Source organism: Phyllosticta citribraziliensis (genome assembly GCF_038025025.1).
Source record: "Phyllosticta citribraziliensis strain CPC 17464 chromosome Unknown J3D65scaffold_7, whole genome shotgun sequence".
NCBI classification, from domain to species: Eukaryota; Fungi; Ascomycota; class Dothideomycetes; order Botryosphaeriales; family Phyllostictaceae; genus Phyllosticta; species Phyllosticta citribraziliensis.
The window spans coordinates 1,015,210-1,028,606 of record NW_027117344.1 but is presented as its reverse complement, the minus strand read 5'-3'; the positions used below and the strand labels follow the sequence as shown (position 1 = coordinate 1,028,606).

The following is a 13,397-nucleotide window of genomic DNA, read 5'->3' as shown; positions in this document are numbered from 1 at the left end:
ACTATATAGTTTACTAAGTACTCTAGAGAAGTAGCTTTACCTAGATTAATAATATTATCTTAGTTAATAGGACTATCCTTAGGGATTAAGGGGTCTTTTATACTAGTATTAGATCTAATATACTTACTATTATTATTAGGTTTACCTAAAAGTAGCTTATCCTAAGTTATAAGTAGGGTATTATTAGTATCTACTATAAATATAGTATAGTTAGGGTAGTCTAGGTAAACCTATAAAATAAGCTTATCTAGGCCTTTAGATTTTATATCCTATAATATTATATTCTTATTAAGAGGGGGTATACCTTAAAGTATCTCTATAAGTTCTATCTTATTATTATTATTAGGATTATTATATTAGTACTAACCTACTCCTACTTTAGGAGTATAGAACCTAGTACCTATAGACTACTTATTCCTATTTTTTATAAGAGTAGTAGTAAATATATAGAGCTCTACTAATAGTATATTACCTCTTATTATATAATTTATTATAAAAGTATAATAGCCTTCTCTATCCTATATTTCTTACTTATAAAGGTACTACTTTATACCCTTAGGAACTAGGATATCTTTATATATAGAGAAAAGTAGTCTATTATAACTATAAATAGTAAGGCCTCCTATTACCTAGGGGTATATCTTATTAATATTAAGGTTACTAGGCTTCTTCCTATTAATATACTTATTATAGCCTTCCCTACTAATAAGTCTATACTATCCTATAAGTATTATATACTAGATCTTACTATTCTTATCTTAGTAGTATAAGGCCTATCTATTAAGATAATAATATAGGTTTAGTCCTCTATCTTTATAGTAAAATAGCTAGAGTTAATAGAGGTTATAGAACTTTAGATCTATTATTACTTAATAAGCTAAGTAGTAGAGGGTACCTATTATTATAGAGGATAGGCTTATTATTATCTCCTATACCCTATAGGGGAATAAATTAAAAGGTAATAGACTATTTATCCTCTTTATCCCTATCCTTAAGGGAAGGGGAATTTAATAGAAGTAGCTCCTCTATCTTATATTAGGTATACCTTTCCTAGTATCTCTATTTCTAGTTTTTATAGAAGAAATAGTCCCCTTTCTATAGTTATAGTAATCTTAGTAGTACCTTACCTTTATCTTAAGGTATACTTATCTTAAGTATAGATAAGTATATATTAAGCTTCTTAAGTTACTTATTAACCCCTTTATTTATTATAGTAAGGTTTACTATCTATACTTTCTATTATTTAGAGAATATATCTTAGAGCTTATCTAGCTTTACTCCTAAAGATTCTAAAGTTATAATAGGCTACTAGATCTCTTTAATCTAGTTTATAGTACTATACTAGTTATATATATATAGTAATATTATATTATATAGGGGTAGCTAGTTATAGTATATATACCTTAGGGAAGGATTCTAGTTTCCTAGTAGCTATTAGTAGGAGAAAGGAAGACTACTATATAGATATTAGCTAAAGATCTAAATAAAATCTAGGCCTATACTACTCTAGAAAATATTAGATAATTATTTAAAAGGCTAGTAAGAATAGCTATAAGGAAGCTTATAGCTAGGTAAGAAGGGAGGTTATCTAAACTAGTCTTTATAAATATAGCTAGTACCTTTACTAAAGTTTAGTAGAATATACTAGTCTTTAAAATTATTATCTATAAAAGAATAGGGACTCTATAGATTATATTCTAGCTTATTATCTATAAGTAGGCTACTAGTATAGGTAACTAGCTACTTTCCTTTAAAAGATTTTAATTAGAAAGTCTAAAGAGGTATTATCTACTTATCTTAGGGCTAGTATAGCCTTATAATTATATATATCTATAACTAGAGTTATTAATAGGTATATATAGAAGTAGAGTAATATAAAGAAGATAAGTATCTTTAAGTTAGTATAGGTATTAGTAAAATAGGTTATTAAGGGTCTATAGATAGTATAGGTTATAAATAAATTAATATATAGTATAGAGATTTTAATTAAGGTTATCTATAAAATAAGGTAATAGGTATTTATACCTAAAAAGAGGGTAGATCTATTAAGTAGGTAACTAATTAGCCCTTTCCCTATTTAGGTATAGTATAGCTACTAGTAGAAGGAGTAGGTCTTAATAGTTTCTAAATTAACTTTAGTATAACTTCTAGGGTAATTATAGTAGGCCCTAAAGGTAATTAGGGTACTATCTTAACTTATAGCTAAGAAGGTACTTTAAGGACTATACCTAGAACTAATACCTCTAGTATAGTAGGATATTCTAATATAATTAGAGAAAGGTACTAGAATAGATTATATAAAGACTAAGATACCCTTAAGCCTATACTTATATTATATTAGCCTACCTCCTTATATAGTATAATTAGGACTAGGTTTAGTAGTAAACCTACTATATTAGTAGAGGTTAGTATACTTAGTATTATAGTCCTTATACCCTTAATTAGAGCCTCTTCTATATACTCCTATTCTATAACTACTAGGTAATTCTCTAGGAATAGTTTAGTATAAATAGTATTAACTTATTCTAAGACTTACTAAAAAGTAGCCTAGTTTATACCTCTTATAGAGTCCTAGTATACTAGATAATTAAGGTACCTTTAAGAGGCTATAATTTATTAAGTAGATACTCCTATACTACCTAGGGGTTTAAATATTTCTATAATAAGGTTAATATAAGTCCTTATTACTAGAGTAATTTATTTAAGCTATTATTTATATTTACTATAATAGAGGAAGGCCTTAAATTATTAAATAGATAGTATATCCTCTTCTAAAACTAATATAGTAAACTTATTATTTAGGGACTATATTATAGGTAGTTCCTTATACTAGTACTAAGTATTAAAGGAAGAGGTAAGTATAGTAGAAATAAGGGTCCTACTATAATAATACTAGTACTAGGTTATATAAGAAAGGAGATCCTTACTAGGTATTATATAGAAATATATTATTAGCTATTTTAAGGGGATCTTCCTAGGTTTTAGTAGAAGTAGACTTATAGTATTTATATATTAGTAGTAATAAAGGTCCTAGATATAGAGAGGATACTATAATAAAAGGAAGTATTATAGTACTTTTAGCTACTAAAAGATATTATAAGTTTAGTTAGGATATCTTTTCTTAAGTAAGGATTATATTATTATTATTTCTATCTTAACCCTAGGGCCCTACTTATTCTTATCTACTTACTTATACTACTAAGCCTACTAGCTAGTACCTGCCTTGCTTACCTAAGGCATCCCTAACTATCTGTGGACTGCGATAAGTATATACTAACCTACTATAAAATTATAAGTATTAATCTTATAGCTTATATAGTATCTATAAAATAGTACCTAAGATAAATAAGTAAATAAATACTAATAAAATAGTAATAACTAGTACGGTAAATATATAATAATAGGCTAGATAGGGGAGGGTAAAATTAATAGTACTTATTAGTAATATCCTAAAGCCTTTTACTTACCTAATTTCTACTACTATTATATATTTATATAATTAGGTAATAGTAAGCTCCTAATCTATAGAAGCTATACTATAAAATATAGGTAGGACTAGCTACTTACTAATATACTTACTTAGCTAGCTAGAATACTAGTACTAGGAGAGGTATAAGAGATAGTAACTAGTAGTAAATAAGTAGGCTCTATAAAATAGGAATAAAATAACTACTAAACTAACTAAAATAAGCTACTATCTAGCTATCGCTTCATTATCTAAGTAGTATAAGACTTAGGTATAAATAATAAGTATAAATAAATAAATAACTAAGTATTTAGTAGATAATAGTTTAACTAAGTACTAAAAGACTTTATTTATATAAGTAGTACCTCTTAATAAGTAGCTATAAAAGGGGGTATATAACCAGCTAATCTACTACTAAAATACTAATAATATAAAACCTCCTATTACTACTAAAGGTACTAAGTTTACTTATACTTTTATTAGCTATTATTATTACTACTAAACTATATAGAACTATATCTTCCTAGTATTCTAGAGCTGCCTATAGTCTTATTTTCTTACCAGCCTAATCTTCTACTTATATCTGAGCTAAAACCGCAGCTGAGAATAAGAATAATAATCGCTAAAAGTAACTATTAAAAGCTATAAAAACTATGCTGGCTAGCAGTGCCATACTAGGGGTTATATAACCTCTACTAACTATAATCCTACCTTAGATACTTATATAATAATATATATTTATTATATTAAGGGGACTAGGCCCTAGTATATAGTAATATCTACCTAGAGGCTAATTTCTCTCTAAGTAATTACTTAACTATTTAAGGATTATATAAGAGAATTAGGTACTTAGGGAAATTATCTATATATCTAAGCAGTCTTAGCTATTAAGCCTATTTATAGGGATAGCCTAGGTAATACTATTATATAAACTTCCCTCTTCCTACCCTAGACTAGACTTTAAAATTAAATTAAGTAGTAATACTACTAGTACTAGATATAGTAGGCTATTATATATATCTAAAGTAATAGTAGGTAAGGTAAAGTAGTATATTTAAGAGAATAAGGCTAAGGATTTTATTAAAAAGAGCTACTCCCCTATCTTATTTTCTATTCTACTAGTTTATAAGCCTAGAGGTAGTATATAGTTCTATATAGACTACTAATATCTTAATAGTATAATAAAGAAGGATAGATATACTATCCTATTAATTAATAAGACTATTACTCTTATTAGGGGAGCTAAATAGTTAACTAAAGTAGATATTAGGTAGGCTTTTAATTATATCCTAGTAGATAAAGACTTATATAATCTTATAATATTCTAAATAAAATTTAGTACCTATTATTATAAGGTAATACCCTTTAGTATTACTAATAGACCTATAGTCTAATAGTACCTTATTAACTAATACCTTATAGAGTTTCTAAATAAGTTTTATATAGTATACCTAGATAATTTACTTATCTATAGTAAGATACTTAGTTAATACTACTAGTAAATCTATAAAGTATTAAAATATCTCTAAGACTAGGGCTTATAAGTAGATATTAATAAGTATAATTTCTATATATAAGAAATAAAGTTTTTAGGAGTAATTATTACTACTAAGGGACTAAGAATAGACCCTATAAAGATTAAAGTAATTATAGGTTAGTAAGCCCCTTACTCTATATATAATATCTAATTATTCTTAGGATTTATAAACTTTTATAGGTATTTTATCTATAGATTTAGTAGTAAAGCTAAGCTAGTAATATAACTAATAGGAAAGGATATCCTATTTATATAGGGACTAGAATAGTAGTAGGTATTTAAGGCTCTTAAGGATACTATAATAAGTATACCTATATTATACTACTTTAACCTAAAGCTTAAGACTATTATAGAAACTAATATATCTAATATTAATATTAGTAGGGTTCTCTCTTAGAAGATTAATAAATAGATATACCTAGTAGTATTTTTCTCCTATACTATAACTCTAGTTAAAATAAATTATATAATCTATAATAAAGAATTATTAGCTATTATTATAGTACTTAAAGCCTAGGAGCTAGAGTTAAAGTTAGTAGATCTAGGACTATTTACTATATATACTAATTACTAGATACTATAATAGTTTATAATAACTAAGAAGCTCTAAAGGTATTAGATTTAATAGAATAAAGAACTAGTAAGATACTATTTTAAAATTATCTACTAACCTAGAAAAGTAAATAGTAAAGCTAATACTCTTACCTACTAAATATAAGACTAAGTAACTAAGAATAATAATTATAACTAGTACTAGTATTAAGTACTACTTCCCCCTAAAAGATTAGATAAGTCCTATAAATAGTAGGACCTAAAGCTCTTAAAAGAGGACTAGGCTAATTCTATTATAAATAAATCTAATAATAAGTATACTCCCTTCTATACCCCTCTAAAGGAGTATAAGGATAATATTATTAAAGATAACCTAGAATATACTAAGGTAAAGCTAGAGAATAAGTAGCTAATACTACTTATTAGCTCTATATTCCCCCCTCTCCTAATATAATTTATAAATAATAATAATAATAACTATAAATAGGAAGAGTAGACCTTAATTAATAGGTTAAGCTTAAGAGAGATAGATTATAATACTCCTTCCCTACTTACTTTATCTTCTACTAGTATAGTAAACCTAATAACTAATAGAAAGAAAGATAATAGTAATACCTAGATAAAGGACCCTAAAGGGGTTACTAGTTAACTAGATACCTAAAGTAAATATCTAATAGACCTAGAGGATATTATTAAAGTAATTAAATAGTATAACTATAAGCTAATACTAAAGATAGACTCTCTTTATAAGTAAGTAAGAGAGTATAAAGTATATATACTCTATAATAGCTTACTATATATAGCTAATAGGTTATATATCCTAGAGAAGGATAATCTATATATCTACTTACTTAGGTATATCTATAAGTAGCTAGTAATAGGATATCTAGGTATAGCTAGAATATACCCTATAGTATTAAGCTAGTATTATTTCTTAAAGATAAGGGAACTAATTACCTAATTTATAAAGAACTATATACTTTATAGCTATAGCTAGAAGTATAATAAGATAAATAGCCTACTATAGCTATTACTAGTAGGAGAGTACCTATAGGAGGACCTTACTATAGACTTTATAACTAGACTTAAGAAGACTAAGTAGGGTTATAATACTATCCTTATAGTATATAACTAATCTAGTAAATCTAAATACTATATTAAGTATAATATAGAAGATAGTAGGATAGAAGTAGCTTAAATAGCTAAAATAATAATTAAGTAGGTCTTTAGCCTCTATAGCCTATTAAGGACTATTATCTTAGACTATAGCCTATAGTTTATTACTAACTTATAGAGAGAGGTATTATAGTAACTAAAGATAATAGCTAAGCTAATAACTCCCTATTACCTATAGTTAGATAGATAAACTAAATAAGCTAACTAAGAGCTTAAAAAGTATTTATATAGCTTTATTAACTAGTAATAAGATAACTAGGATATATAGCTCCTAATTACTAAACTTATAACTAATATATTAGTTAATACCTCTATAGGTATATCCCCCTTCTTTATATATTATAGCTTTAAACTATATATAAACTTTAATTATAGTAAAGTAAGACTAAAGTTAAAATTAAGAGCTAAGGTATTAGCTATAGAATAGGTAAAACTAATAGAGGATATCTAGTTAAAGACTTAATTAGTACTTATACTTATAAAGGAGAGATAAATATACTAAGCTAATAAATACTAATATACTTATAATATTTAAGAGAATAACCTTATCTTTATTAAAGTAAAGTATATAGATACTAGATACCCCTAGAAGCTTAGATAGCCTAATCTAGGGCTATATTAAGTAGACTCTATAAGAGGTAACTAGGTAATATTAGACTTACTATAAGGTTCTTATATTATAAACTAATTTAATATAGAATAATTATATTAATATAATATTAGGTTACTATCTAGGTAATAAGAGCTACCCCTACTACTAGAGCTAAATAATAAGAGTAAAGAGGAGTAGTATATATAGGAGGTCCTAGATACCTAGATAAATAAGTAAAGGGGGGGTATACTATAGTTTTAGGTTTATTAAATAGGATATCTACCTAATATAACTTAGTAGGATACTAATAATAGCTTATTTAATAGAGTAGCTAAGACTATCCTAGATTAGTATTAAATAAATAATAAAAAGGGACTATACCTACCTAATAGCTAGTCCTTAGGTTAAGGACCTAAAGGGGAGGGGGGTAATAAGATAAATTAATAGTAGATAGATAGTAGAGTAGGTATAAGGTCTATAAGGATACTAAGGTATAGGGATAGCTAAACCTTAGTTATATAGTAGTATATATACCTAAGTAAGCTATAGGTTAAATTAGCTATAGCTCTATATCCTCTCTACTACTCTACCTTATAGTTATTAATTATTAGCTAATTAACTCACCTTACTTAGTACTAATTTACTGCTTTATAATATATATAAGTAACCCTAGTATTTTATCCCTCTATAACTATATTAGTTAGTAAGATTAGGTAATAAAGTAGTAAAACCTAAATATATAAAGCTACCTAGATATAAGGTGGTCCTATAGAATCTAAATAATAATTAGTAATAATTCTTAAGATAAAAGGCTTACTTACTATAATACTACTCTATATAATAGTCCTAATAGATACTACTAGTAAGAATAGCTCTCTAAGTAAGTAGTAACTATAATAGGTAATAAGTAATACTATATAATAGTAGAATAGTATAATAAGTATTATATAATAGTAAGGAGTCCTAATAAGTAACTGGCTAATAAGTAACTAGCTAATAATCTACTAGTACTTCTTTATTACTCTTAGTAGAGTATAGCTCCTTTAAGCCTTTATATAACTATTAGTTTACTAGATTATAGCTAAATTAGGTAGGATAATAATATACTTTAGTAGGGAGCTCTAGATATAGCTAAGGTAGATAGTAACCTTCTATAGGTTATATAGTAATAGAAGATAGTAATAGAGAAAGATAGTATAGTAATAAAGCTAGACTAATAATTATACTTTATAACTATATAGAATTCCTAAATTACTAAATTACTACTACTATATATTATAAGTCTATACCTATATAAGTACCTATAGCTACTAATTCTTATAATTCTAGCTTCTCTTTAGGGGGGGGGGGGGGGGGGGGGGGGGGGGGTATATATTATAATAGGTATTTATATACCTATATAAGTACTAAGACTAGTATAAATAAACCTAGTATTATATAGTTATAAGCTACTAGCTACTATAGCCTTAGGCTAAATACTATCTATATCTTAGGCTACTACTAGCTACTATAGCCTTAGATAGATACTATATAATAACCTATTAATACCTTACCTTTAGAAATAACCTAATAACAACTAATAATCCTTATATAAAGGTTAAAAGATAGAAAGGTATAAAGGGGAGGCTAGGAAATAGATAGGAAGTAAGTATCTTTTATATTTTATTCTTTTAACTTATTATATTTAATTAAGATATATATATATTCTCTAGTAGTTTACCTTTAGCCCTAACCTATAAATAAGTACTTTATAAGTTATAATAGGTATTTATATATCTATATAAGTACTAATACTAGTATAGATAAACCTAGTATTATATAGTTATAGGCTACTAGCTACTATAGCCTTAGGCTAATATATTATAATAACCTATTAATACCTTACCTTTATAATTAACCTAATAATAACTATTAACCCTTATATAAAGGTCTAGAGATAGAAAGGTATAAAGGTAAGACTAGGAAATAGATAGGAAGTAAGTATCTTTTATATTTTATTCTTTTAATATATTATATTTAATTAAGATATATATATATATTCTCTAGTAGTTTACCTTTAGCCCTAACCTATAAAATAAGAATCTTATAAGTTATAGTAAACTTTTCCTTTATAAACCTATACTCTATTAGTTCTTACTTATTTCTACTTATATTACTAGTTTAGTAATTTTCCTATAAGGCCTAGGCCTAAAATGTCTAATTATAACTACTAAAAAAATCCCTAAGAAAGACTAGTAATATATATATACTCCTAATATAGTTAGAGCCTAATAGGATATATAATATATAAGCTATATATAACTACTAGAATAGCTATCCTTATCTCTTATAGTCTTAGACTTAAGAGGGATGTTAAACTAAATAAATAAATAAATAGAGATAAATATTAGGATCTACTTCTATCTAAGACCTAAAAGTAAAGTTACTAAGAGAGATAGCCTAAAGTGGCGTTTCTAGCGTAGATGGCGTTGTTTACACCGCAGTCCCTCTAGTTGGACCCTGCACGATCTAGACCTTGCTAGCGTGCACCCCATGATGGGAAGAGAAAGGCTTCAAACGCACCAACTTCAATACGCCGCAGTATAACAAGGTCAGGCCCAGGCTGGTCAATGTCTTGCAGCGATCAACCATCAGGGCAGAAAGCGCAAAATCACGTTCAGAATGGGAGATACGATCAAGACATTCTTTCGCAACGGAAGCCTCCGCAAACAAAGTAAACCAATCAGACCTGTCCAGTCCCTGCCATACACCACTGCTGCCTCAGGGGCCCCGCCGCGACATGGACTAGCACCACTCAAGGGAGACATCTCACCCGCAACACATGGTATCTGGACTTCGACAATCGAGACTTTCGATCAACTGGACTCGCAGGCGGAGCAGAAGCATAGAAAACCCCAAACAGACGTTGCCCAGAACCACGGCCACTCCTCCACCAACGCACTCACTACTGCGGAAGTCGGATCACCCATCGTGCAAGGACATGACAATGGCCAATCATATGGCGCCGAAGCGACTTCAGACCTGGGCGAAGAAGTGGACTGGGATCACACCATAGGCATCGCTCTTACCACAGACCATGTAAAATATATTGAGCATGTCGAAGGAGTCGACCGCCACCGTGGAGTTACCGGAAGGGCACACCCTGTCTGGGAAGACTCTCATCCGCCTGTGGATCTGACTTGGGATTCTGCGGCCCAGAATAAACTTGACGAGATGGGCGCGAACAAGGTCGACTTTTTCTTCGACTTGCAAGCGGCGCTAGACAAAGCCTCAGATTATGGAGAGAACCAGCCAAGACATAGGAAAACCTCGCGTGGCATCGGGGCCGAAGCACACAGGACGGACGCAAGCCAAAGCCAGGCACTGCCCATGGGAATGGAAATCTAAGACGGGAGTACGGCCAAAAAGGAGCTGCTGGGTGATGGTAGCTATCACTCGCCGCGACAAAGCAGATCCGATTCTCTTACAGATGCCTCACCAGAACCCGGATTTTCAGCAGATGGCCAGCCTGTTAGCAGAAACGACTTCGAAGCGGAAGGTCAGCCAACTTCAATGACGAGGAAGATTGCACAAAGATGCCTGAAGCTCAAATCTCACACTACCTAGCACGTGTGTGGAACGGCCTGCAGTCACCACTCGGTCCCGGTAGAAATGGACAACTACCACCGGATCTCTCCCGCAAAAGAGATGATTGGGCCCGTCGTGGAATCTGGAAAAGTGCGCAGCGAATGCCATGGGGCCATCGGACCGCCCAGAGAGACACTGTTCTGTTCAGTCATGCAGTCCCATAAGCAATGCCTGTCGTCAAACAAGCCCGGAGGCCTAGGAAAAACCGAATCCCGACGATGGTCTTCTTGCTTTGGCTTGCTGCAATCGACAACAGCATGCGCGCTGGAGCAGGGGGAATGCCTAACTCCATTTTCTCTCTGGATAGCTTGACAAACGGCATCGAAGAGTGACAAAAGAAAGTCGAAAAGGACAATCTCGGAAACGCTGAGGAGAGCTTTCATGCACCAGAAGTTGCGAGAAAGCAGGATGATGCGAACTTGGCATATGAACCGCTTGGATCCTCGGGCCAAGAAGGTCAATGCTTGGTTGACTCTGATGGACTACTGCATGTAGAGTTCCGGGTTGGCAGGTTGCGCTTTGATGAGGACAGTCAAACTGCCTCGTGGCGGCGGTGGATGAAGGCTCTGCCCAGCGAAATTCCAAGGCTGAAGCACGAGGGTTCGAAGGACGATTCCAGCAGATGGAGATATATTTGAATGTAGAATGACAAGTCTTTCCATGGTTCAACGCTGACGTGACGTGACGACGAGCGCATACCGGGTGCGCGACGACGGACGGAACACGAGGCTGCTGTTGAAATTGAGCCGAATCGATGGTGAGGAGGTGGCAGGCGGACAAGGCCAGCCAACTGTATGGCTCTAAGCGAAGGCCGAACGAGGTGGAAAAAGGGTCGTGTTGCTCGCCTCCTCGTATTGTTGGTGGTCCGGATCCGTAGCCCACGGTGGAGGTGGGACTCTGACTTCTATTTTTGCGCTGCGAACACGATCTGCTGTCACGTCCGTCACCGCTCCCCTCAACCCTCAACACCACAATTTGTTCGATTCGACCACCCCGACGCAGCCAAGACGTGGGGAAAGTGGTGCGCCGCCGATGATCGCTTCCTCGTCCGACTGGTGTCTCTCGTATCGGCCGCACCGCTTTCCCGCGGCACCTCGACGGAGCCGGCTCAGAATCAGATGGACTGCTCGTCTGCCTTTGGCACCGCCCGGCCCAGTGTGCCAGCCTTACCGGCCTGAAAGAGATGGAGTCCGAGCCGGAATCCGGACGGATAGGAGGCCCGCAGTGCACGACCAAGACCCATTCCACGTACATGTACTTACTGTACCTACTTTCTGTACACCAAAGTCGAGCTGACGGGCGCTGCGCTGCTGAGCATGCGTGCTCTGCCATGTACTTATGGGACCCGTCTTAGCGCAAACATTGCGGCTGTCAGGTCAGCAGCTGAAGAAAAACCGTCGCTGCGGACGTGGGATCTCGATGCTACATCGGGAGGGCACGCAGAGCAGAAACGGACCATAGCTTTCCTACTTCGTATGCCACGAGCGACGGGCTGACCGGTGCTCACTGCCACGTCTGGATGTCTCTCAACGCTCCATGGTATCATCGCGCAGCTTAGTCGATTGAAGCCATGACCATTTGCATTACTGCCTACCCTTGGCAACTTCCTCTTCGAAGGGAACTGGGCTGAGCAGGACACAGCTCGTGGCAGGGATACGCCCTCCATGTCACGAGCTGCTCAACGCCGTGGGATCCAAAGGCGAGGACAGGACCTCCAGTCTCCTCTGGACCGTGGACTATCCAGGTATAAGTACGGCCATTGATCGTCGTCTTCCCTCTCCATCAACATCCCAATCCACCAGTCTTATCCACGTCGACATTTTACATCTCCAATCTTTAACAGTCTCTACGTTGTTACGAAGCACCGAAGCCCCCAAGCCTCTTTCAAAATGAAGTTCTTCGCCGCCATTGCCTCTTTTGCTTCCATGGCCTCGGCCATCACCCTTTCCTACGACCCCAGCTACGACGACTCGACCCGCTCTCTGTCCGTCGTCTCTTGCTCGGACGGTGCCAACGGCCTCCTCACCAAGGGCTTCACCACCCAAGGATCGCTCCCCAAGTTCCCCTACATTGGCGGCTCAGAATTTATTGCCGGATGGGGCTCTGCCAACGTGAGTACCCTGCAAACACATGACAACAGACATTCAGGACTGACAGCTCGACTCGCAGTGCGGCAAGTGCTACTCTTTGACCTACAACGGCAAGACGATCAACGTGCTTGCCATCGACCACGCCGGCGCTGGGTTCAACGTCGCTCAGGCTGCCATGAACGACTTGACCAACAACCAAGCGGCAGCTCTGGGTCGCATTGACGTAGCATATGCTGAGGTGGCCGCCAGCAACTGCGGATTGTAAAAAATAAACGAAGGGACAGACGAAAGCAATCGGCGTGGTCATGAACAGCTGTTGGGATGGAACATGGTGCATGGGCGGCGCAGAATGCTTTG

At 33.9% G+C, this 13,397-nt stretch overlaps 2 protein-coding genes across 2 annotated transcripts; both read left to right on the top strand.

Moving 5' to 3' along the window:
• The first annotated feature begins 9,761 nt into the window (after positions 1-9,761).
• On the top strand, positions 9,762-10,846 carry J3D65DRAFT_403310 (uncharacterized protein). The gene has a single exon (XM_066795944.1). It carries the CDS (start codon positions 9,985-9,987, stop codon positions 10,708-10,710), a length of 726 nt encoding a protein of 241 aa, XP_066654510.1. The 5' UTR covers positions 9,762-9,984; the 3' UTR covers positions 10,711-10,846.
• Positions 10,847-12,839: 1,993 nt separating this feature from the next.
• Positions 12,840-13,305, top strand: J3D65DRAFT_603850 (heat-stable 19 kDa antigen precursor; the record flags this gene model as incomplete). The annotated part of the gene is made up of 2 exons (XM_066798235.1): positions 12,840-13,061; positions 13,120-13,305. 2 exons carry the CDS (start codon positions 12,840-12,842, stop codon positions 13,303-13,305), a joined length of 408 nt encoding a protein of 135 aa, XP_066654509.1.
• Positions 13,306-13,397: the final 92 nt, after the last annotated feature.

Coding starts and splice junctions, on each gene's coding strand:
- J3D65DRAFT_403310 (XM_066795944.1), top strand. CDS start 9,985: ATGGGAGATACGATCAAGACATTCTTTCGCAACGGAAGCCTCCGCAAA.